Here is a 23,647-nt window from a genome sequence, read left to right as displayed (position 1 = left end):
TGATAAAGGCTCTTTTCACCTCAGCCCCAGTGTGGGAAAGTGAAGGGAAGAACCCTGTGAGTCCTTGAGCTTCCCCTTTGTAGATAATCGTTAGGACACATACTCACCTCTTAGCATAAGCCAGAATAAGACGCTACATGCTGATTAATCTTTACAACAGATCCAGAAGCTGAACAGAATTATTCTCATTGACTAGCAAGGACGGTGGGACCTAGTCAAGTAAAACTGCCTGAAAATATGGCACAGCCAAGATCCAAAACTCAGGAATGTAGCCCAGTGGCAAAGCTCAGGCCTTATGTGTGTATTGAGTGCTGAATTCAATCTCTGGTACCACCTTCCTCAATGATTCAAACCTAAACAAACTGCAGCAGATTCAGTGGAGCGAGCGGTGCTTGTATGGTGGCTTAATTCAAAGTGGGAGTGGGGGCACAGAGTGATAACAGCAGGTAAGGCGTTTGCTTTGCAAGCAGCTGACTCCGGTTCCAACCCTGGCATCCCATATGATCCCACTGGACCCAGCCAGGAATAATTCCTAAGTGTATTGCCAGGCATGATTCCTGAGTTCAGAGCCAGGAGTCACTCCTATGCAAAATAGGTATGGTCCCCATCAAACAAGAACCAAAACAAACTTAAAGCAGGGGCTAGAGGGATAGCATGGAGGTAAGGCATTTGCCTTGCACGCAGAGGAACAGTGTTTCGAATCCCAACATTCCATATGGTCCCGAGCCTGCCAGGATAAATTTCTGAATATAGAGCCAGGAGTAACCCTGAGTGATGTCAGGTGTGACCAAAAAAAAAAAAAAAAAACCCTTAGCAGAGCCCATGAATTTTGGAGGTGGCTCTAAGGGCTAAAGTGCCCCTGGACTCAGGACCGTCACTGCAAGGCCTGTTCTCACAAGCCAACAATGGCTCAGCAGCAACAAAAACTCAGGCCCATCCTCCAAATAAGCTTCAGTCTTGTTTAGAAGTGGACTCTCTCCTCTAAACGTAGCTGCGGAGATGTACAGCGGGTAAAGGCGTTCGCCTTGCACAGAGCTGGCCAGGGTTTATCTCCAACATCCTGTGTGACCCCTCAAGTAACCACAGGAGTAATCATGAGTGCACACAGCCTGGAGAAAACCCCTGAGGACCTCAGTGTGAAACACTTCTCAAAATAACATCCCACTTTAAAGAAGCAGATGCAGGCACCAGAGGCTTGCATGAGAAATTCAGGTACTTGGCGTTCATCTGCAGAGCAGATACTCTGGTCCCTCAAGATTCTTTGGTTCAACTTAGCCCTGGATATGGTTGACCTATAAAGTCAGGTAAACATTCATCCAATGCTCTTAGGCAGGGACATGGTATCTAATCTTAATATGGGGTCTTTTAAAGTGTGGTGTAATAAGTGAAATAATGCTGGGGCCCGAGAGATAGCACAATGGCATTTGCCTTGCAAGCAGCTGACCCAGGACCTAAGGTGGTTGGTTCGAATCCCGGTGTCCCATACGGTCCCCCGTGCCTGCCAGGAGCTATTTCTGAGCAGATGGCCAGGAGTAACCCCTGAGCATCGCCGGGTGTGGCCCAAAAACAAAACAAAACAAATTTAAAAAATAAAAAAGAATGCATGTAAACTGCTTAGCCATATATGTCACAGGAAAATACTCTAGCCTGATAGTACCTGGCCAAGATAGGTTTAATCCCCTGTTCTTTATGATCCCTCTAGCCCTGAACTCAGGTGATCCCTGAGCACCACTAGATGTAGCACCAAAACAATATGTGGGGCTGGAGAGAGGGTGCTGCAGGTACAGTGCCTTACATGCAGCTGAGACGGATTTGATTCATTATACCACCTTGATACCTCTGAGCACTGCCAAACACAGACCACAACACCCCAGCCTACTAATCCTTAAACAAAAAACTGGGTTGGGGTGCTAGCACAACAGTAGGGCGTCTGTCTTGCAACCGGATGACCTGGATGGGCCCAGGTTTGATCCACAGCATCCCATATGGTTCCACAAGCCTGCCAAGAACAACTTCTTTGTATTTTTCTTTTTGAACCACACCAGGTGGCACCCAGGTTACTCCTGGCTCTGTGCTCAGAAATCAAAACTGGCAGGCTCAGGGGACCATATGGGATGCTGGGAATCAAACCCAGGTCCATCTCGGGTTGGCTGCGTGCAAGGCAACACCCTACTGCTGTGTATAGCTCTGGCCTCCAGGAGCAACTTCTGAGCGCAAAGCAAGAAGTAACCCAAGCGCTGATGGGTGTGGCCCCACAACCAAACCAACCAAACAAAAAGCCTCAAATTGGGGGTGGGGAAAGGGAAAAAAAACCCTCAAATAGTAGGAAAGCTCCAACTTGACAGGCACTAGTCTTGGTCCAGGCCTTGTATCTCCCCATCAAACCTCCAAGGTCAAAGGCAGGAGAGTGTGAGTACCCCTTCAAGCCCCCATGCATTTGCAGTCATCCTCCAGAGAACCAGGGTGTTTGGATTGTGCTGTGAGAACAGCGATGGCCAGTCTCTGGTCCTTTACCCTCAAGGGCTGGGTTCTAACCAACCCAGAAGAGCAGGCTAGAGCCAAGTTAATAAATACAATTCAGGATTTATTAAAAATAGGGGCTCCCCTGCTGTGCTCTCCTGGAACTAAGTAAATAAATAACCAGTGGGGTGCACAGCAGGGGAAACAGGAAGAGGAATCAGATCTCAAAACAGATTCTTGACCTATTTCCTTTCCTGGCTCCCTCCACCCCCTATGGCTCTTGGGAGATAGCACCAGCAGACACCTCGGTCCCCAGTAGTGTGGTGGGCACCAAGGCAGGTGGCATGTCTGCCCTGCCCAAGACAGACCTTGGGATCACTTGTTTCCAAGCCCTTGATGATCCCAAGACCTGCTCCCCCAAGGGACCAGGTTGAAGCACCAATAGGAGGCACCTGAGGGTAACAGGGAAGACTAGGGCAAAGGGGGAAGAACAGGGTAACAGAACCTAGGTGGCACCGTGCTCAAGGGGGTCCAGCCCCCTCCTCTCTGGTTCAGCCAGTGCCAGACTGTCATAGCTCCCCTTTCTCCTGGAACCCTTGTGTTCAGCTGAGGATTTTCCGGGGCAATTCAACAGAGGCTCGGATGAAGACCGCATCATCTCGCACATAGTTTCGCTTGCGTATATCCTGGTGGGAGATAAACTTGGGGTAACCAAAGCCCAGGGAACTCTCATCCAAGGAACCCCACCAACTGCCTGGTTTTTGGAAATTCTTCCAGTTAGGATCAGGGTGGAAGGTCTCGGTGACATGCTGTGGTTTGGCCAGCCCAGGGTCGCTCTGATCCAGCAGGGAGAAGGTGACACGGCGGGCAAAGGGCCACTCCAGCAGATTGTCAAAGGCACCTGGCAGCACACGGATGTAGAGCGAGAGGTGTGTGCCTTCGCCACTGCCGTTGCCATTGAGGAACGCAGACACCTGCAACTTGTAGCCGTACTTGTGTGTGTAGAAGGCTGGGCTGAAGCACTCGAGGTTGGGCTTGGCCTTGGCCTCCTGGAGCCGCCGTCCGTAGCTGCCAATCTTCCAGATGAGCACACCATCGCTGCCCACAGACAGCTCCTCCAGTTCTCTTCGCAACTCCTGCAGCTCCTGCCGCTGCTGGCTCACCAAGGCACACATCATGGCCAGATGTGGCTTCACACTCTCCTCCACGTGCTGTGCCATTGCCAGCTTCCGGCACTATTGACAGAGCACCAGGTCGGGGGGAAGGGAGGAAAGTTATCAGCCAAGGCAGCCATGGAGAGGGGGGAGGAGTGGGGGCATGCTGGCAGGTGCCCAGAACTAAACGAGGAAAACAGGGGACACTGGGAGGTGACTGAAATGGTCATCAGGGAGACGGACAGGAAGGAGGAGCCTCACCCTGTGTTTGCAGCCAGAATCTTTGAACGGACACAGCACCAGGGCAGTGCTGCAGCTGTCCTTCAGGTGGCCCGGCAGGTCTTCCCGAGCCACAGTGCCCACGCCACACTGGTTGGGACAGGGTACGGGAAACCGCGGGCACTGGTACTGGTGGCTCTAGGGCCGCAGAGGGAGAGAGGTCAGTGGCTTGATTCCTCGCTTCCCCTGCCACAGATCCCGCTGCGGAGGAGCCTCACCTGGATGGTATCAAAGACAAACTCCTTGGTGCAGTAGCTGCAAGGCTGGGTGCGCTTGGGGCACTCGGCGGTGGCGTGCTGGGCCAGCAGCCGGCGCATCATGCGGGCGCCACACTTGTTCTCACAGTACACGCTCTCCTGGGGACACACGCCCTCGTGGCTCTGGACAGTGACAAGGCCAGAGGACTGAGTGGAAGCTCCTCATTTACCAGAGGATCCCCTTCTCCCTCTGCACCCAAACCAGGCCCCACTCACCTCATAGGCCTCCCCACTGAAGTCACAGCCACAAAACTCACACCTGAGGCGCCGCTTGGGACAGTCATGCTGCAAGTGTGCAGGCAGGTCCCGGCGGCTCAGCTTGGTCGGGCAGCGATTGGGACAAGGGACTACATTGAAGCTGCAAGAATTGAGATGGCCCTGGGAAGGAAGGAAAGGCACCATGAGTGCCTGCCTGAGGAGGGGTTCCCTGCAGCTCACCAGTAGATGAGTGCCCCTCACCTGTAGGTGCCGCAGTGCCCCACTCCAACGGCAGCCCTCCTCACTGTGGATGCAGCGGATAGGCAGCCCCAGCACCTGCACTTCCAGTTCTGGGTCTGGGTAGATCTAGGGACAGAGATTGGGGGGAATGCTGGAGTCTACAACCTCCCATGAGGCTGATTCAAGTTCAAGGGCTCAGCTTTCTCCTCTGTGCCAAAAATCAAGGGCAGAGCTTTGGTGGAGGACCCCTGGATCCTCTAGGCTTTTAGAGTTGCTGCCAACCAGCTCGGCAGCCTCACACCCGCTGCTTCCTTCCCCCTGAAGAGGGGACCTGGCCCTCAGCCACTGGTCTGGCTGGTGACCCAAAGAGGAGGGGAGCACTTCTTAAGAGCACAGAACAGCTCTGTGCACCCCCACAGGCCGGGCATTGTGCCTGCCCTCTAGGGCAAACAGGGGCCTCATTTGCAAAGTGGCGTGATGGGAGTGAACAGGCCACCTTTGTGGGGGCGCGCGGTTCCACAGCGCTGGGTTGACACTGGCACTGAGCCACTGGCTGCTGGCAGCTCCAGCCTTCACCAAGGACATCAGCATATACCCGGGTCTCTGTTGGCATTGGCCTCACCTTGGCATAGTCCAGAGGAAGTTGGTCCTCGGGGCATTTGAAGACTCCTTCACTGTGAAGCAAAGGGAACAGGGTCAGGCACCTCTCCATAGCATGGAGAACCCGGGTCCCCCTCACCAGACCCAATCCCAACCAGTATTTACTGAGAGGGCAGAGGCCGGGGTGGGGTGGTGTTAGAGGAGGAGACCCACTTCCCTAAGACCCCAGAAGACCACCGTCCTTGTCCTGGGAGAAGGGTTCTGGGCCAAGTAAAGACGACAGCTGCCTCAGACAGCATTTGGCCAACAGGTGGCAGCTGGCAACCCTCCCCTCCTGGAAAGGCAGCTGGACTAGGAGAGGACAAACCTCCCCCAACACACACACACACACACACACACACACACACACACACACACACACACACACACACACGGCAGCAGCTGGACTAGGAGAGGACAAACCTCCCCCAACACACACACACACACACACACACACACACACACACACACACACACACACACGGCAGCAGCTGGACTAGGAGAGGACAAACCTCCCCCAACACACACACACACACACACACACACACACACACACACACACACACACACACACACACACACACACACACCTGATGAAAGGAGCCTAGGGGACAGGCTGAGATTAAGCACCAGGACTGCCCAACCCCCATGTGTGTATGTGCCCAGGCAAAAACCCAGGGCAAAGGTCAGTTTGGAGCCACTTTACCCCAATCCTCCCGTCTCTCCAGGGTGTGTCTCTTAAGCAAAGAGAAAAGGGTGCTGCCAGGCAGGGGCACCGTTGACACTCTTGCCTCCTGCCTCTAGGCAGACCCAGGGCCCCCATTTGCAGACAGAAAGGAACGTGGCCCCCAGGCCTCTAGACAGTATAAAGGGTAGAGAGTGCAGACTCAATCCCTGGCATCCCAAAGGTCCCCTGAGCACCACCAGGAGTAATTCCTGAGCAGAGCCAGGAGCAAACCCTGAGCATCGCTGGGTGTGGTTTAGAATCAGAAAGAAAAAAAGAAGGGGTCCTTCAGATGGACAGTAAGTAACAGTTCTGTGTGGTCACTCAAGAGAGGCTGGGCCAAGGCTCTCTGTCCAGGCAAGCCCCTCCCAGTTTCTGGCACCCTCCTAGCAGGTCTCTGAAGCCCCTGTCTGGACCAAACTGTCAGCACCCAGGAAATCTGATGTTGGGCCTCCTGCTACTGGCCTCACGCCCCCAACAGGATCGAAAGCTGGCAAGCCTGGTTTCCGGAAAGGTGTGAGTCAAGGTGATGGGACAGGCTGGAACGAGGCAGAGGCCGGGCCAGGTGGCATGTCTGTCCAAGGGGTTCTGCAGTCACGCTTCTGGCCAGAAAGGGTTTCCTCCTCTGCTCTACCCCAGCAAGCAGTGGCCAAGGTCAAAAATACACGGGTGTGTGTGGGGGGAGGGGGTCAGAGCTGCGGCTCCGAAGGGCAACCTAACCTGCCTTCCTCACCTACCACGGTAACAGCTCTGGTGGGTGGGGTGTGGGTGTGGGGGGGCGGCCTGGCTGCTTTCAGGAATGTGCTGACTTGGTGGCACTGGAGAAAAGTCCCCAGGTTTCGGGGCAGATTAGTAGCGGGGAGCTTGGGGCCCAAGCAGGACAAAGGTTCCACTAGGGTTTCGGACACCCCAGCAGGCCTGTCCCTCCCTCTCTCCCTCTCTCCCTCCCTCCCTCCTTCCACGAAGCCCGGGCGCTGGGGGAGGGGAGCAGCTTGCAACAACTGCTCGAGCAGTGCAGTGGCGTGGAGTGGAGAGCAGTGGAGGCCCCGGGGCCCAGGGGAGAAGGCAGGATGGGGGGAGGAGGAAGAGGGGATTTCCGGGAGGGGGAGGGGCAGGGCCACGGAGGTGGGGAGTCCGGCCTGACAGCCCCTTCCTCCTTCCCCCAGGCAGTCGGGGGGGGGGGGTCCGAAGAAAGGGGGTGGGACCCACAAGGCCCCATCTGGAAGGCAGAGGCTGGGGAAGGGCCTGGAGGAGACAATGGGGCTGTGTCTGCAGGGGAGAGGAGGGGCGGGGCAGGGGGCGCCAACGGGGGTGCAGGAGCATATGTGGCTGCGGGGCTGCTGCACGGTGGTGGGGGTCGGGTGGGCGAACAAAGGGGCCTATCCGGGTTCCCCCGCTTGCTGCTGCTGCTGCGGGGAGGAGTGATCGCCGAGGTGCTCCCCGTGCACCCCAGCACGCCCGGGCATAAGGGGGTCCCCGACCTGTCTCCCCAAGTGGGGAAGGATAAAAGCGCCTCCCCCGGGGAGGGGGCTCGGGACCCCGAGAGCCCAGACAAGACTCCAGGCCCCCCGCAGGGTTCAGACCCGCCAAGGGGCGGGGCGGCAGGGCAGGACCCTCTGGGGGAGCGCGCGGGAGGACAAAGGCTCGGCCGGCCTGCCTGCCACGTTCCCGGGTTCGGGTCCCCGGCGCGACTCAAAGTTCAAGGCTGAGCTGGGCCCGCAGCGCGCGGGCGAGGAGGAGCAACCGGGCGTCCGGCACCCCGGGAGGGCCCCTGGACGACTCCCACCGCCGGCTCCCACCGGCGGGGCCCGGGGCCCGCGGGCCGCGAGGCGTGACGTCACTGGCCCGTGACGTCACGGCGAGCGGGTCTGAGGTCACGGGCCGCGGCGAGGACAAAGGCCCGGATGGGGCCCCTCCCCCCGCCCGCCCTCCCTCCGCACCTGAGGAACTCCTGCAGGCAGGTGTCGCAGAAGCGGTGGCCGCAGGTGGAGACCTGCACGGGCTCGCGCATGGGCTTCCCGCACAGCGGGCACAGCAGCCGCCGCTTGGGCTTCTCCAGGAACTTGTAGTCGAAGCCCGGCATGGCGGGCGGGCGGCGCGGCTGGGCACGCGGCGGACCCACGGACGGGCCCGCGCCGCGGCGGGCAGCGCTCCCGGCACCCGGCTCCCGGCGGCGCCGACTGGCGGCCGCCGACCGCGCCCGGCCCAGGCCACGCCCACTCGCCGGAAGAGGGGGCGGCGCCGCGCCCGCGCGGTCCTAGCGCCGCCCGCCCTCCCGCTCGCCCCCGCCCCGCGACGGAGGGTCGGCCTGCGGACGGAGGGTCGGCCGGGCCGCCGCCGACGGCTGCTTTAAGGGGTCGCGGCCCCCGCCGCTCTCCCGGCCGCCTGCAGATGTTCACTTCGCTTCGCTCCCCCCACCTTTGAGTGCACAGCGCCCCTCCGGGAGGCGCGTGTCGTGGGGCCCAGGGTCCCCGGGGCTCCAGCTCGCAGGTGCTAGGCAGCTGAGGCCTTCCCTTGGCAACGGGATCCGAGGAGCCAGGCGGAGGCCGGGAGGACGGGCTGGGCCCCGGGCCAAAGCAACCACCTCGGCCCCGGCAGCTTCAGGGTGCGCCCACATTCCTCCCTCCACCGCGGCCCTACTACCGAGGGGGAGCCCGGCCCCCACCCCATCCCTGAAAAGAAAAGACAAGAAAAGACCACACTCTGGGCAGGCAGCTCATGTTTTTATTGGCACGACTTCCCAGTCTCTGGGAAACTGGTCTGGTCCAGCAGCACCATTTTTTCCGTTCCTATCTAAAGTAGGGGCTTCTGTTGGGGTGTCCCTGCGGCAGATAGGGTGCAGGCACGGTGGACGGGATAAAGGAGGCCTCAGAGTTGGTGCAAATCCCTGCCTCGGGATACTGGAGTGGGGGTTGAGGACAGGGCTCTCTCAGACCTCTCTGCCCCAGGCTATACAGACAGAAGTGTGGAGGTGAGGCAGCCAGTATGGCCAGGCAGGTCCCGGCTTGTCCTGCTTTTAAGCACTGATCTGCTCTTCCAGTGGGTACCAGGGATTAATTTTCTATCTGGGCTAAGAAAGGGGCAAGATCTGGCCTACTGTCACCTCTAGCCATTTTTGCCACGGAGACCCCAATACCTGACCTCTAACTGTCAGGCTTGGACACTGGGGATCCTGACTTAGGAAGTCCAAAGGGGAAGGGAAGAAAGAGCTGTGCTGAGAAGTCAGTGGGGGCTGAAGTTTACAACAGGCAGAAGCAGAGCATGAGCTTTTCTGGTTTTCATACTCCTTCAATGACCATTCCAGGGGCAAATCCTGCCTCAGGCCTCTATGCTTTTCCAGAACCTTCAGAAGAGAAGCAGTCTCCAGAGGCATCTGTCTCCAGGTGCTTAGGGAGGTATTGGTTCATCTGTGATGGCTGGATAGGACAAAAAAAAAAATCCCTGTGGTTGCCAGAGGGCTTCTGGCAAGTGTCATCTACCTCTACTTCCACCCCATGAAGCCCTGCATTCCAGTTCCAGCCATATTGAGTCTATATCCTAGAGCATAAGAAAGAATGTATTTGAGGGGCCAGAACAATAAAAAGCACAGGCAGGGTGTTTGCCTTGCATGTGGCTGACCTGGGTTCAGTCTCCTATGCCCCGTAGGGTCCCCAAGTTTGCTAGGAGTTATTCCCTAATCACAGTCAGGAGTAAGCCCTAAGTATAGCAAGGTATGGCTCCCCCCCTAAAAAAAAAAGGTATTGGGTCCAGGGAACAGGAGAGACAGGCCTGCAAGCTGTGCCCACCCCAAGCAAAGGGTGCAGCCCTTTGTAGCCCACTGCTCTGAATGTTGAAGATGCTGTTAGTGATCTGGGTTGTGGCCAATGGCTAAGCATGTGGGTTGGGCTAAGTGGGATAACCCCAGCCTGGGTGGGTGAGACAGGAGAGTTAAGACTCACGGCGAACAGCCAGGAGTGTATTTCCGTGGCAGCATGACACAGAAGTCACAGAGTAGGGGTGTATCTCATCCAGCTGCACTGGCCGAGGGAACCCAGCCTCTTCATCTCTTCTTCCAAGTCGACCTCGGGCCCCTTTGCCCCAAGAGTATACCTCACCCTCTGCCAAAGAAAACCCCAAAGGATGGAAAATAGACCCTGTTCAGCAAGCAGCTCTGTTCACAGATGGCAACACTGTCGCCATGAGCAGGCTGCTAAGTGAAACCCCCTCTCACCCTCAGAATACCCTCAAGTCACCTGCCCCGATGGCTACAGTAAATGCATCCCCGCAGGCTATCATGGAGATCTTGATGCCCTGGAGGCCTTGGACTTGACAAGGTGCTCGACTGACTCTGCGGGCACTGGTGCCCAACTGCCCGTGCTGGTTGCTGCCAAAAGCATAGCAGTCACCAGAAGCTGGAGGGGCAAGAAGATGGTGGAGAGCTGTGGGCTTGAGGAGTGGAGGGTGGGCCTAGTGCGACGCCCACATCTCCCTCCTTACCAGTTACTGCTGCAGAATGAGCCGTGCCCAGGTCCACACTCAGTAGGGGTTCCTGGTCCAGGGGTGCAGAGCCTAGAGGTGTGAAGATCAGGGCCTCCTCCACTTGCTGGTTGGGGACAGGCTCCTCCCCAAGGGAGAGGTGGTCCAGGCCCAGCTTATTGAACCTGAGGACAGAGCCAGAAGCCAGATCCCACTTGCGAACTTTATAAAGTCTGTCCTGTTCCACCTGTCCAGGTAGGATAAATCCCATCTTGAGTCCTCAGCTCCTCTAGGTATGGTCTCCCCAGATCTCCCCTGACACCAGAAGCCAGGGAAGGAAGGTGGTTCACTGCTTGCTTACCTGTTGCTCCCACAGGCTAAGGCCTGGCCAGGCACAGTGAGAATCATGGAGGAGTCAATGCCACATATGACCCTCTGAGCCTCCAGTCCTGGGGGCATGGACACCTGCTGAGGGCAGCTGTGGGACTCTCTGGTGCCAAGTCCTAGCCGGCCTACAAGGAGCAACCACTGGGATGAGTCATTTGAACTAGAGGGCTGGGGATGCCTGGATGAGGTGGTCCCTCATCCCAGAAAAACAGATTCAGCCTAAGTGAAGGCTGTTCATGCCTCACACGTCTGTGTCATTCCTAGAGCCATTCCTCGGATTCCTACACTTCTGAATACTGGGTAGAATCCTGAGGCTGGGTTTCCTTCTAATGCTGAAGGATCTTACCACGCACGCGCACACACACACACACACACACACACGCGCGCGCGCGCGCACACACACACACACACACACAAAAATGCTGGAGGATCTTACACACACACACTCACACTCACACACACACATACACACCTAAAATCAACACCACCACTAAAGGAGCCAGAGCAACAGTACAGTGGGTAGGACACTTGCCTTACATGCAGCAAACCCAGATTCAATCCATGATACCCCAGTTGGTCCCCAAAGTACTTCCAGGAAGACCCCTGAGTGTGCAAGGCCAAGAGTAAGCCCTAAGACTAAGCACTGCTGGGTACAGCAAAAAATAGATTAAAAAAAAAGAACCCCACTGAAGACATCTCTAATTTCAATAACCTGTCTGGTGAGTGAAAGAGAAAACAGCAAAAAAAATATTGGATGATGGGGCCAGAGTGATAGTATGGTGGGTGTCTGTCTGCCTTGCACATAGCTGAGCTGGGTTCCATCCCCAGCATCCCATATAGTCCTCGAAACACCACCAGAAATGATTCCTAAGTGCAGAGCCAGGAATAACTCCTGAACATAACCAAGTGTGATCCCTGCCCCCAGAAAAAAATTGGACCAGAGCCAGAGAGAGGTTCAAGGTGCTAAAGTGAAAAGATTTACTTGTGGGACTTCTAGGTTGGATTCCCAGAACATTGATCCCTGAGCACTACATAAGTCATCCCTATGTGCTACCAGGTGTGACTCCCCCGAAAGATTTATAATGTTGGGGGCTGGAGAGATAGCATGGAGGTAGCGTGTTTGCCTTGCATGCAGAAGGACAGTGGTTCAAATCCCAGCATCCCATATGGTCCCCCGAGCCTGCCAGGATTGATTTCTGAGCATAGAGCCAGAAGTGACCCCTGAGCGCTGCCGGGTGTGACCCAAAAAAACAAAACAAAACAAAATTTATAATGTTGGATGAAGTCTCCTTCATGTCAAAAGCACATAAAGGTAAGGACGTGGGCCAGAGAAATAATACAGCTTGTATGGTGCTTGCCTTGCATAGAGACAACAGAGTTTACTCCCCAGCACCCTTTTAGATCCTCCAATCTTGAATCTTAGATTCCTCCAATCTCAGGAATGATCCCTGAGAGCAGAGGCAGGAGCTAACCTAGAGCACAGCTGGATGTAGTTAGAAAATTTAAAAAAAGAAAGAAAAAGGAAGTGATAACTTCCTTTTCATGTTTTTTAAAATAGTGCAGTTGTGACTTCAACTCAGAGCCTCATACATTCTAGGCATGTGTTCTACCTCTTAAGCTATTTCCCTGGCCCTAGGAGATGAAGTGATTTCTCAACACTCAGCACAGGTTGAACACAGAGTGGGTATGTCAATGAGGCTTAAGTGAATAAATGAATGAATAGATTCAGAGAGAGATGAGGAACAGGGCATGTGGAAGATAAAGATAAAAACAACAAACCAGGGCTGGAGAGTAAGCCTTGCATCAGGCTTACTTAGACTCAATCCCAATATCCCAAAGGATTCCCCTATTTCCCCTAAGAATAATCCCTGAACACCACCAGTGTGACCTCCAAGCCAAAGGAAACAGAAAGAAGCATATTATGGCTGGAGGCACAGAGCCAAGGAACCCCGAGGATGGACTGAGGCTGAAATAAAAGCAGAATCCTTACCACCATCTCCACGACCCCAAGCAAAGAGTTCTCGCTCAGTGGACAAGGCCAGCACATGAGAGGCCCCGCAGGCTACCTGGACCATCTCATAACCTAGTAGGGCTTCCACGATGGTGGGCTAGAGAGGAAGCAAGTTACAACAGTGGACAAGAGGCTAGAACTAGCAGCCCATGGAGGGCTGTAATCTATGACAGTACTTTATGTCTCTTTAAACACCCCTGCATCACCGGGGAAGTGGGGGGTTAAGGGGCTGGTGTCGGTACTTTCCCAGAAACCACCCAGGACAGGTGCAGCCCGAGAGATAGCACAACCTGTGGTTGCTGGAGAGCCCCCTTCCTCCAACTTGGGTGTCGGTTCCCAGAAGTGAGCCCTTGCCCACTGCCCGGTTCCTCTTCCCCAGGGACACAGGCACCCACCTGGCTGATGTCATTGAGGCTGCCATGGCCTAGACAACCGTTGCTGCCACTGCCGAAGGTCATAATAATGCCTCGGTCTGGGGTGGAGAGAGAAGGGCTGGGCTAAAGTTTGTAAGTTGGTTGGTTGGTTCTTGGGTTCTAACACAAGTCTCAGGTATCCCAGGTATGCAATTTAACACAGAGCCACATCACCAGCCCTAATCAGGCTGTTTTAATTTCCCAGACAACTCAGTACTGATTTGGGATTAAGGAATAAGAACCAACTGGGGATGGGGATAGAAATATGGTATATAGGGGTCCCGGAGTGGTAGCACAGCAGTAAGGCATTTGCCTTGCACACAGCCGACCCGAGACAGACCATATGGCATCCCATATGGTTCCCCAAGCCGCCAGGAGCAATTTCTGAGCACAGAGCAAGAAGTAATCCCTGAGCGCCTCTGGGTGTGGCCCAAAAAACAAACAAAAAAGAAAAGAAAAATTGTATATAGGATAAGGAAGGCATTTATCAACACTGGCTCCATCCCCTGCATCCCATATGGTCTCCCCATATGGTCTTCAGCACCGCCAGGAGTGATCCCTGAGTGCAGAGACAGGAGTAACCCCTGAGCATTGCCAGATGTGGCCTCAAAACAAAAGGAAAGCGGAAAACAAGTAGTTAGAAACTTGGAGCAACAGGAGAGGTTGTTCTGTGGGGCGTGAGTGCGGGTGGCACCAATAGGATAAGCTCCTAAGGGGCTCACCGGTCAGGCAAGCAGTGAAGAGGTCACCACAGGCCACGTGCTTGATGGTCACCCCCGACTGGCCCTCCAGGAAACGGGAGATGAACTGGGGTTGCGGTTGCTCCACTGCCCCGGGAAGAAGGGGGCCCCCACCAGCGCCTAGGGGTGGGGCCTGCAGGGGTGAGATAGAGAAGCGGGGGCATGGTTCAGACACTCCAGCACTCCAGAATCCCAGAACATATCCAGAACCCCTACCTAGTCTGCTCACCTCCCACAAGATGAGGCGTCCAGAGCGTGTTACTCCCGCTTTCTGTGTGCGCCCCGTTGCCACCTGGACCACCTCGGTGTTGAGCATTGGCAAACGCAAGGGGGTGCCCAATCCGCCCCCCCAAGCATACACTGAGGAGAGAGGGGGCGGAATGGCCGGACGCACTGGTCCCCGAGGGATGCCTATAGAGACAGGAAAGGATGGAGCTTCAGTCCAAGTCACGGAGAGACAGTGAGTGGAATGGCAGTGGGGGTCAGGGCCCCCGACTCACCCCTGCAGCGGGCACTGGTGGTCCTGCTCCCAGTGCTGTTCAGGGCAATGGGTGGTCCAGTGGTCAGGGGCTTCTCCGCCCTGCCAGACAAAAGGGAGCTTCAGGACATGGCCTTCCGCAGCATCTCTACACGTAGGACTGCAGTTGCAAAGAGTACCTCTCTGCCCCTAGGCTCCCCTTGATCCCCCATAAACTCCCCAGGGCTGCTAGTTTCCCTGCACCCGCCTCCTCATGCGCACGCTGCCCACATCAGTGTGGAGATTGAGGAGCGCCCTGATGCAGAGAGGTTGGGCCATGATGTGGCTGAGCGGCGGCCGCTGGGAGGGTTCCAGGCTGAGCAGACTCAGGACAAGCTGGCGTAACTCGGGGCTGTACCGGTCAGAGATGGGGGCGAAAGTGCCGCTCATGATTTTCAGCACCAGCGCTGGCAAGTTCTGCCAAGACACCAAATCCGGGGTTGACAAAGCACTCCAGTCTCCAGTCCAGCGCTAGACACAGCACAGTCCCAGCCCATGCACTGAAGGGGTCGCCCCAGCCCTACCCTTAGAAGCCTTAGCTTGATAGGACTCCCAACATGACAGGGAGCAGGTTGGCTTGCCTGCTTACTTGCTTTCTTTTTTGGTTTGAAGGTCACACCCAGCAGTGCTCAGGTCTCACTCCTTGGGAAGTCATTATGTGGTTCCAGGATCCAACCTGGGTCAGCCCACATACTAGCCAAGTGCTTTACCTGTCCTTAGCCCTACTTCTCTGAACAAGAACCCTATTTTTTTTAATTACCCTTAGTCTAGGGGCCAGAGCAATAGTACAGTAGATAGGGTGATTGCCTTGCACACGTTCAATGTGGATTTGATTCCTTGCACTCAATATGGCCCCTTAAGCCCTACGAGGTGGGACTCCCAAGCAGAGCCAGGAGTAAACCCTGGACATAAATGAGCGTGCCCCAAACTTTAATTAAAAAAAGAAGAAGAAGAAAGAGAGGCTTGCTCTTCAAGTCCTTGTTCTCCCTTGAAAACTTATCTCGCTTGTCTGTTTATTTGCTGGCTCATTTCTACTCTGGAGAAGCCCATATCTCTCTTGAACACAAGTTTCTCCCTTTCTATCCCCTCACATCTTTCTAAATACGTTTCAATAAAACTATCTTGCTTTGCAAGATTAAAAAAAAAAAAAAAAAGGAGAAAGGAGAGGATAAAGGAAAGTTTTGCTTTAGGAGACTTCCCTAATTTGAGGGGAGAGCCCCAACCTCAAGAGCCTTCACTCAAGGGGATAACCCAAGCCTTACTCTCAGAAACCTAGTCTGAAAGAAACCACAGACTGCCTTGGGGTGATCCGTCAGTCTGATGAGAGAGACATGACTCAGCCATATGAGGAAAACACAAATGGGGGCCAGGGCCTTTGTGGGAAGGAAGGGTTTGTTCCTGCTTGTCCCCATTTGTCCCTTTGGGGATGTTTATACTCACTGCAGCCTCAAAGGCCCGCTTGAGGCTGGCCAGCTCATATAGCACACAGCCCAGGGCCCAGATGTCACTCTTCTGATTGTAGGGTTTGCCCTCACAGAGTTCAGGAGAGATGTAGCATGGGGTACCGACCACCTGCGGGAGGGAAGCTGAGGTGACTGGCCTGGGAAAGTCAGCGCCCACAGCCTCTCCTGAGTTGCCAATGTGCTTTCTCCTGGAGAACTACTGGCGAATGGGAATGGGGGTAAGGTGCCAAGGTTGGTGGCTTGGTGGGGTGAAGTGAGAAGAGATAGGGATCTGAACAGAACCTGGACTCTTAAATTTTCTAGCCCCTAGGTCAGAGCAATAGCACAGCAAATAGGGTGTTTGTCTTGCACATGGCCAATCAATCCAGGGTCTATCCCTGGCATCCCAAATGATCTCCCGAGCCACCACCAGGAGTAATTCCTGAGTACAGAGCCAGGAGTAACCCTTGAGTACTGCTTGATGTAGTCCAAAAACAAAATAACAACAAATAATTTCTGTCTCCCTCCCCCCACTTGCCCCAAGTTCCCTCCCTGCCCAGGCACCGTGTAGGCTTTGCTCTTGCTACTAAGAATCTTGGAGATTCCAAAGTCCCCAATCTTGACAACCATCCGGTGTTTATCAAGAAGAATGTTTTGGGTCTTGAGGTCCCGGTGCAGGATAAGGTGGGTGTGCACATGGTGCAGTGCCAGCAGGATCTGCACGAAGAAGTGCAGGATGGTCTCCTCTTCCAGCAAGGAATTACAGCGCTTCTGGATGAACTCTGCCAGGGTGCCGCCTGCAGCACAGGGACCAGTGTATAGCTAGCATAGCACAGGTACCAGGGATGTAGCTCAATGGTAGAATACTAGCCTTGCATGTGTGAGGCCTGTGGTTTACCCTGGCAGCATGCACACACCAATACACACACAAACACACACATACTCCTTACACACACATAAGACTTCTATCAAATAAGAGCCGGAGCAATAGTACAGCAGGTAGGGTTCTTGCCTTGCATATAGCTGACCTGGGTTCAATCCCCAACATCCCATATGGACCCTGAGAACCACCAATTCCTGAATACAGAGCCAGGAGTAAGCCCTAAACACTACCAAGTGTGGCCCCCAAACAAAACAAAACAAAACAAAACAAAGAAACAAAAGGTGTAGAGAAAGCAAGAGCTTATTCGTGTCACATAAAAATTGTCAGTGGTGAGAGAAATACATTAATGGGCCAAGTATATGCTTTGCATGTAGGGTGCCTGGTTTTGACCCCCAGCAAAGCATTGACAGTCTGAGCTCCACCAAAAGCAATTTCCAAGCACTGAGCAGAGTAGCCCCTGAGCACCATTGGCAAAAAAACTCTGGAGTTACAGGCCAAGGGAAGAGGGAAGACCTACCTGGTGCATATTCCATGGCAATCATGAGGGCCTTATCCTCCAGAAAGTTCTCATAGTATTCAATGACATTGGGATGGTTGAGCAGCTTGAGGACCTGACACTCATTCTGGGCTGCCTGTCGCTCTTCCTTAGTCATCTGTTCCACTGGGATCTGCTTGATGATCACCAGTTTCTGATCAGCCTTCCGAAGGCACAGGTGTACGATCCTGAGACACAGAGCAAGGACATGAGTGCCAGCTGAACCTGCAGCCATGGCTCAGGAAGGGCCTATTGCTGTCCTAATGGCTGGTTGTTCTTTTTTCTGTGTGGGGCAAGGAACCAAACCCAGGGACTCACACATGCTAGAACACACTGCCAAGTCCATCCCTAACCTTGTGGGTTCTTTAACTAGATCCCTTAAATTAGACCACCTACCCAGTGCACAAAACACTTAGTTTAGTAATGGTGAGAAGGGTTCACAACTATGCAAGTCTTCTAATAAGCCACAGAACTCAGTTGAGACTTAGTTTCACCACAGGTCCAGGGAGATAGGGGTCTTTTTTGTTGTTTTTGCTTTGGGCCACACCCAGTGATGTTCAGGGGCTACTCCTGGCTCTGTACTCAGGGGGTCATATGGGATGCTGGGGATTGAACCTGGGTCAGCAGCCTGCAAGGCAAGCACCTTACCCACTATACTAGCTGGAGCCAGAGAGTCTCTGAATACCCACACTCTATAGTAACTACTTGGGTTCAAAGCCTGGCTTTTCCTTATCTGGTCTGAAATTATGTGACATCAATTGGCAAACAGAATTAACTTCATAGAGTTGTGACGTAGATCAATTGAGAAAATGCTTATAAGGTATTTCCACAGGACATGGTATATCAAAATATTCTTTCATGGGGCAAGAGAGATAGAATAGTAGATATAGAACATACTTTAGTATGTTTTTAGTAGCCTTGCACATAGCTGAACCAGGTTCAGTCCCATAGTATTCCATATTGTTGTCATATTGTAAAATCACTTTCTACTTTTTCTTTTCACCATTTCTGAGTTAATTAGTACAAGTCCCTTTAATTACATAAACCCTGACCCTCAGGTGATTTATGTTAAACTCTGCCTAATAAGTGTCAGGGAAAGCAGCAGAGAGCTAGAAGCTTGACTGGCTTAGTAAGATCCAAGAGGCTGCTGGACACCCCCTGGCCAAATTATACTTTCTCCTGTGACTCAGTCTAGTTTCTTCTGTGCTTCTCCTTGCTGCTGACCTGTCTGTTCCAGGTTTGGCACAAACACTAACAAGGCGAGTACTGCAAACTATAAATGGCTGAAAGCAAGCTGCAGGTGGCAGCTGTCAACCCCCAGGAAACAAGCCAACCAGTGAGCCCCAGAATTTTCCCCACACCTCATGGTTCCCAAAGCATTACCAAGAATAATCCCTGAACACAGTCAGGAATAAGCCCTATGTTGGGGATGGCCCCAAAACAGACAAAAAAATGTTCCATCATTCAATGAGTGATTAGTGGAAACTATTCCTCTTATTTTCAGCCCAGCTCTGTAGTCAGTGGTTGTAAAAGCCAGGTGCTTGTTCCTTCTTGTTCTCCCTCCTAGAGCTCGGCCTCTAAGATTTAGGCATTGCAAAGGAGCTAAGTAACTGTTGAATGTTTTATTTTTTGTTCTGAGACCACTCCTGGTTTGGTGCTCAGGGGTTGCTCATGACTGTATTCAGGGGACTCAGTGGATCCTGGGATAGATCCCAGGCCTCCCACATGTATGTGCTCTAGCTTTCTGCAGGTGGGAGGCTAAAGAGATAATACAGCAAGTAAGTTCTTGCTTGCACTCAGGCCTTTTGAGGTAACTTCTTGATTCAGTAACTGCTGAATGTACTATAAAATGATTATTTAAATCTCAAATTTAATTTCTCTTTTCCCTTTTGGGTCAAACCTAACAATGCTTAGGCATTACTCCTGGATTTACACTCAAGAATTACTCCTAGTTGGGGCTAGAGCGGTAGCGCAGCAGTAGGGCATTTGCCTTGCAAACAGCCAACCCAGGGCGGACCTAGGGTCCATCCCCGGCATCCCATATGGTCCCCCAAGCCAGGAGCAATTTCTGAGCGAATAGCCAGGAGTAACCCTTGAGCATCATCAGGTGTGGCCCAAAAACCAAAAACCAAAAAAACAAAGAATTACTACTAGTAGTACTCAAGTGACCATATGGGATGCTGAAAATTGAACCTGAGTCAGCTGTGTGCAAGGCAAGTGCTTTACCTACTGTACTACTTCTCTTGCCCTATAAAAAAAACCATTTTGGAGCCCGGAGAGATAGCACAGCGGCGTTTGCCTTGCAAGCAGCCGATCCAGGACCAAAAGTGGTTGGTTCGAATCCCGGTGTCCCATATGGTCCCCCGTGCCTGCCAGGAGCTATTTCTGAGCAGACAGCCAGGAGTAACCCCTGAGTACCGCCGGGTGTGGCCCCCCAAAAAAAAACAAACAAAAAAAAAACAAACAAAAACATTTTGATATACTGAGTCTGTGGATGTATCTTATTGATATTTTATCATTTGTTCTGCCCACAACACTATGAAGTTGATTCTGGGTTCAGTCCCTGGTACCATATATGGTTTCCAAAGCCTACCAAGACTAATACCTCAGTACAGAGGCAGGAATAAGCTCTGAGAAGTGCCAGGTGTAGCCCAAAATAACAAAACAAATAAAAAAAGTCTTGGGGCTGGAGAGATAACACAGCAGTAGGGCATTTGCCTTGCACGCAGCCAATCCAGGACAGATGGTGGTTTGAATCCCGGCATCCCATGCCAGGAGAAATTTATTTTTTGCCCTTTTTTTTTTTGGGGGGGGGCAGTGATGCTCAGGGGTTACTCGTGGCTATGCACTCAGAAATCATTACCGGCTTGGAGGAACATCTGGGACATTGGGGGATCAAACCGCGATCCATCCTAGGTTAGCGCATGCAAGGCAGATGCCCTACCCCTTGCGCCACCACTCCGGCCCCCCAGGAGAGATTTCTTTTTTCTTTTCTTTTTTCTTTTTGGGTCACACCCGGCAGCGTTCAGGGGTTACTCCTGGCTCTCTGCTTAGAAATCGCTCCTGGGGGCCGGGAAGGTGGCGCTGGAGATAAGGTGTCTGCCTTGTAAGGGCTACCAAGGAACGGACCGCGGTTCGATCCCCCGGCGTCCCATATGGTCCCCCCAAGCCAGGGGTGATTTCTGAGCACATAGCCAGGAGTAACCCCTGAGCGTCAAACGGGGGTGGCCCAAAAACCAAAAAAAAAAAAAAGAAATCGCTCCTGGCAGGCTCAGGGGACCATATGGGTTGCTGGGATTCGAACCACCGATCTTCTGCATGCAAGGCAAATGCCTTACCTCCATGCTATCTCTCCGACCCAAGTCTTGTATATCCAACTACTCCCTTTGTATCAATATCCAGGTGGCTCACAAGCATCCTAAGTTTTGGCAAATTAAAAAAAAAAAGTTGAAATTCAAAAAAAAAAGTTGGAATTCAAGAGATAATTCAGGCATTTACTTTGCATGCAGCCCACCCAGGCATCCATATGGTCCCCCAAGTATGCCAGGAGTAAGACCTGAATGAAAAGCCAGGAGTAGTCCACGAACACCACCAGGTATGGCCCCAAACCCAAAATTAATAAAATAAATAAAATTCCAGGCAGGAGAGAGTACAGGAAGTTAAGATGCTTGCTTTGCACACAGCTGATCCTACCACACAGCGGTAGGGTATTTGCCTTGCACCGGCAGAACCTGAATGGACTGGGTTCAATTCCCAGCATCCCATATGGTCACTCGGACCCTGCCAGAAGTAACCCCTGAGCGCTGCTGGGTGTGGCCCAAAAACAAACAAACAAACAAAAACCCTTCTCAACAAACAAACAACCAAATAGGGAACTGGAGTGATAGCACAGCAGTAGGGCGTTTGCCTTGCACACCGCTGACCTGGTATAGACCCTGGTTTGATTCCCGGTATCTCATATGGTCCCTAGAGCCTGCCAGGAGCAATTTCTGAGCTCAAAGCCAAGAGTAACCCTTGAGTGCCTCTATGTGTGGCCCAAAATCCAAAATAAATAAAAATTAATTAATAATCAACCCGTCCTCTACCTCTTCCCCTTAAATCATTAATAAATCCACCTCTTGGGCCGGAGAGATAGCATGGAGGTAGGGCATTTGCTTTGCACGCAGAAAGACGGTGGTTCAAATTCCGGCATCTCATATGGTCTCCCGAGCCTGCCTGGAGCGTTTTCTGAGCGTAGAGCCAGGAGTAACCCCTGAGCGCTGCCGGGTGTGACCCAAAAACCAAAATAAAATAAATAAAATAAAAATAAATCCAGCTCTTTTTTTGTGGGGGAGAAGGAGGTTCTCTAGAGCTACTTTTCAGGGATCAAAGTGGGTGTTCCCACATACAAAGAATACACTCTATCCTTTTGAGCCATTTCCCTAGTTCTATATTCACCCTCTTTACCTCAACCATAATTTGGTCCTTTCCTCTGAAATCATATTTTATATATAATCCTCACCCATTACTTTCGTTCTTTTCTCAGTTCCCTTAAATAGTCGGAATACTTTCCCACATGAGGAACTTCTCATATCCTGTTTCTTCTGCCTTCACCTTTAAGCTTTTGGCTTTCATTCCTCTACTTTGGCATTTTTTTGTTTTGTTTTGGGGCTACACCCAGCCGTGCTCAGGGGCTACACCCTGCACTTCGTTCAGTGTGCTCCAGGAACCCTGTGATGCAGGGATTGCAGCTCAAATCCTGGCCTCCTCAATGCAAAGCCTGTGCTCACTGAGCTCTTTCCAGTCATCCAGTCATTTTCATTCAATTCTTGGGGTTGTTTGTGTTTTTTGGGGGAGAGCCACACACGGCAGTGCTTAGAGTATGCCCATAAAATTGCGATCAGAGAATCAGAGTGCACTCTTCTCGGGGCTCAGGGTTCCATATGGGCTGCTAGGAATAGAACCCAGTCAGCTAGCTGTGTGCAAGGCAAGCACCTTACATTCTTTTTTCTCTCTCTCTCTCTCTCTCCAGCCCTTCTCAACGTTGCCTTTATTATTTTTTAGTTTGCGGGCAACGTCCTGCAATGCTAATTATTCCTGGGGGGCTCAGGGGACCATATGGGATGCCGGAGATTGCACCCTCGGGCTGGCTGCCTGCAAAGCAAGTGCCCCACTCCCGATACTACTAAACTTCTCCTCTGTGACATTTTCCCTGACTTCTCCAAGTTAGTCATGCCATCGGGTTGTACTGTATATATATATATTTTGGTTTTGGGGTCACACCCGGCAGCGCTCAGGGGTTCCTCTTGCTGGCTCTACGCTCAGAACCATATGGAATGCCGGGATTCGAACCGCCGTCCTTCTGCATGCAAGGCAATCGCTCTACCTCCGTGCTATCTCTCAGGCCCCCTGGGGTTGTACTGTATTTATGTAGCTTGATAGTAACTGTTTGATCAATTCATTTAATGTTCCTATATTCTGTAAGCTCCGAAGGGGAGAGAGAGAGGAGACCGCGCCTAATTTGGTCTTCGCTATTTAGCTAGCCAAGTGAGCCTGACAGGTAGACTTGGCGCGTTTGTTCTGAAGAGCCAGAGAAAGAACACGAGAAGGCGAAGGGGACGCACGGCTCTTCAAGGGGGCGTGGCCTGAACACAGGGGCGGAGCCTACAACCCGGTCTGGGCGTGGTCTGTTTCTAGGGGCGGGACCTCCAATCCAAATTGGGCGTGGCCTATGTACAGGGGCGGAGCCGCCAACCCGACCTGGGCGTGGGCTAGCCCTAGGGGCGGGGCCGCCAACCCGGCCTGGGACCGGAAGTCTGGGAGGAGCGACCCGGAGTGAGCTCCCGCCTCGGAGCGGCGTGAAGCGTGCCACGGTCTCCTCGTCAGACCCGGGGGCTTCGTCTCCTCTCCCGAACAGCTCCCTCCGTCCCCCAGAGCCCGGCCTCACCCGAAGGCGCCTCTGCCCACCACGCGGATCCGCTCGTACTTGTCCATCGCAGATTCCGGCACGTTTCCGGAACCCCTTAGGACGCTCCGAATTGGCGCATGCGCGGCCACGCCCCGCGCTGCCCACTGCGAGGGGCGGAGTGAGCGAGTCCGGGAGACCCTGGAGACGCGCTCTGCCTTCGCCCCTCCGCTCTTCCTCGCCGCCTTCCCAGCGTCTACGGCGTGGAGGAGACGCGCCATCCTGGGCACGCTCCATGATGGCCAGCACCGTGTCGGCCGCTTACAAGACGCGGCAAAGTCCTTAGTTTTTTTTTATTTATTTACTGTAGCTTTGTTTGAGCCACACCCGGCGGCGTTCTCCCTGGCTCTGTTGACAGACATCGCTCCT

At 53.3% G+C, this 23,647-nt stretch overlaps 3 protein-coding genes across 3 annotated transcripts in view; all 3 read right to left on the bottom strand.

Moving 5' to 3' along the window:
• Positions 1 to 23,647, bottom strand: part of RPL23A (ribosomal protein L23a) — a 130,740-nt gene that overhangs the window by 98,345 nt on the left and 8,748 nt on the right. The window lies entirely within an intron of this gene.
• On the bottom strand, positions 2,568 to 8,076 carry TRAF4 (TNF receptor associated factor 4). The gene is made up of 7 exons (XM_049772784.1): positions 7,892 to 8,076; positions 5,211 to 5,262; positions 4,610 to 4,714; positions 4,367 to 4,528; positions 4,112 to 4,273; positions 3,876 to 4,031; positions 2,568 to 3,695 (listed from the first exon to the last, which is right to left on the bottom strand). The coding sequence occupies exons 1-7, from the start codon at positions 8,032 to 8,034 to the stop codon at positions 3,063 to 3,065; spliced, it is 1,413 nt and encodes a 470-aa protein (XP_049628741.1). The 5' UTR covers positions 8,035 to 8,076; the 3' UTR covers positions 2,568 to 3,062.
• NEK8 (NIMA related kinase 8) lies at positions 9,090 to 23,324 on the bottom strand. The gene is made up of 15 exons (XM_049772778.1): positions 23,261 to 23,324; positions 17,317 to 17,522; positions 16,481 to 16,713; positions 15,915 to 16,046; positions 14,683 to 14,891; positions 14,458 to 14,537; positions 14,187 to 14,368; positions 13,940 to 14,090; positions 13,200 to 13,276; positions 12,784 to 12,901; positions 10,768 to 10,918; positions 10,428 to 10,591; positions 10,184 to 10,342; positions 9,890 to 10,048; positions 9,090 to 9,367 (listed from the first exon to the last, which is right to left on the bottom strand). The coding sequence occupies exons 1-15, from the start codon at positions 23,305 to 23,307 to the stop codon at positions 9,339 to 9,341; spliced, it is 2,097 nt and encodes a 698-aa protein (XP_049628735.1). The 5' UTR covers positions 23,308 to 23,324; the 3' UTR covers positions 9,090 to 9,338.

Source organism: Suncus etruscus, chromosome 1, assembly GCF_024139225.1.
Source record: "Suncus etruscus isolate mSunEtr1 chromosome 1, mSunEtr1.pri.cur, whole genome shotgun sequence".
Taxonomy (NCBI): domain Eukaryota; kingdom Metazoa; phylum Chordata; class Mammalia; order Eulipotyphla; family Soricidae; genus Suncus; species Suncus etruscus.
This window is presented reverse-complemented; position numbering and strand designations above follow the sequence as displayed.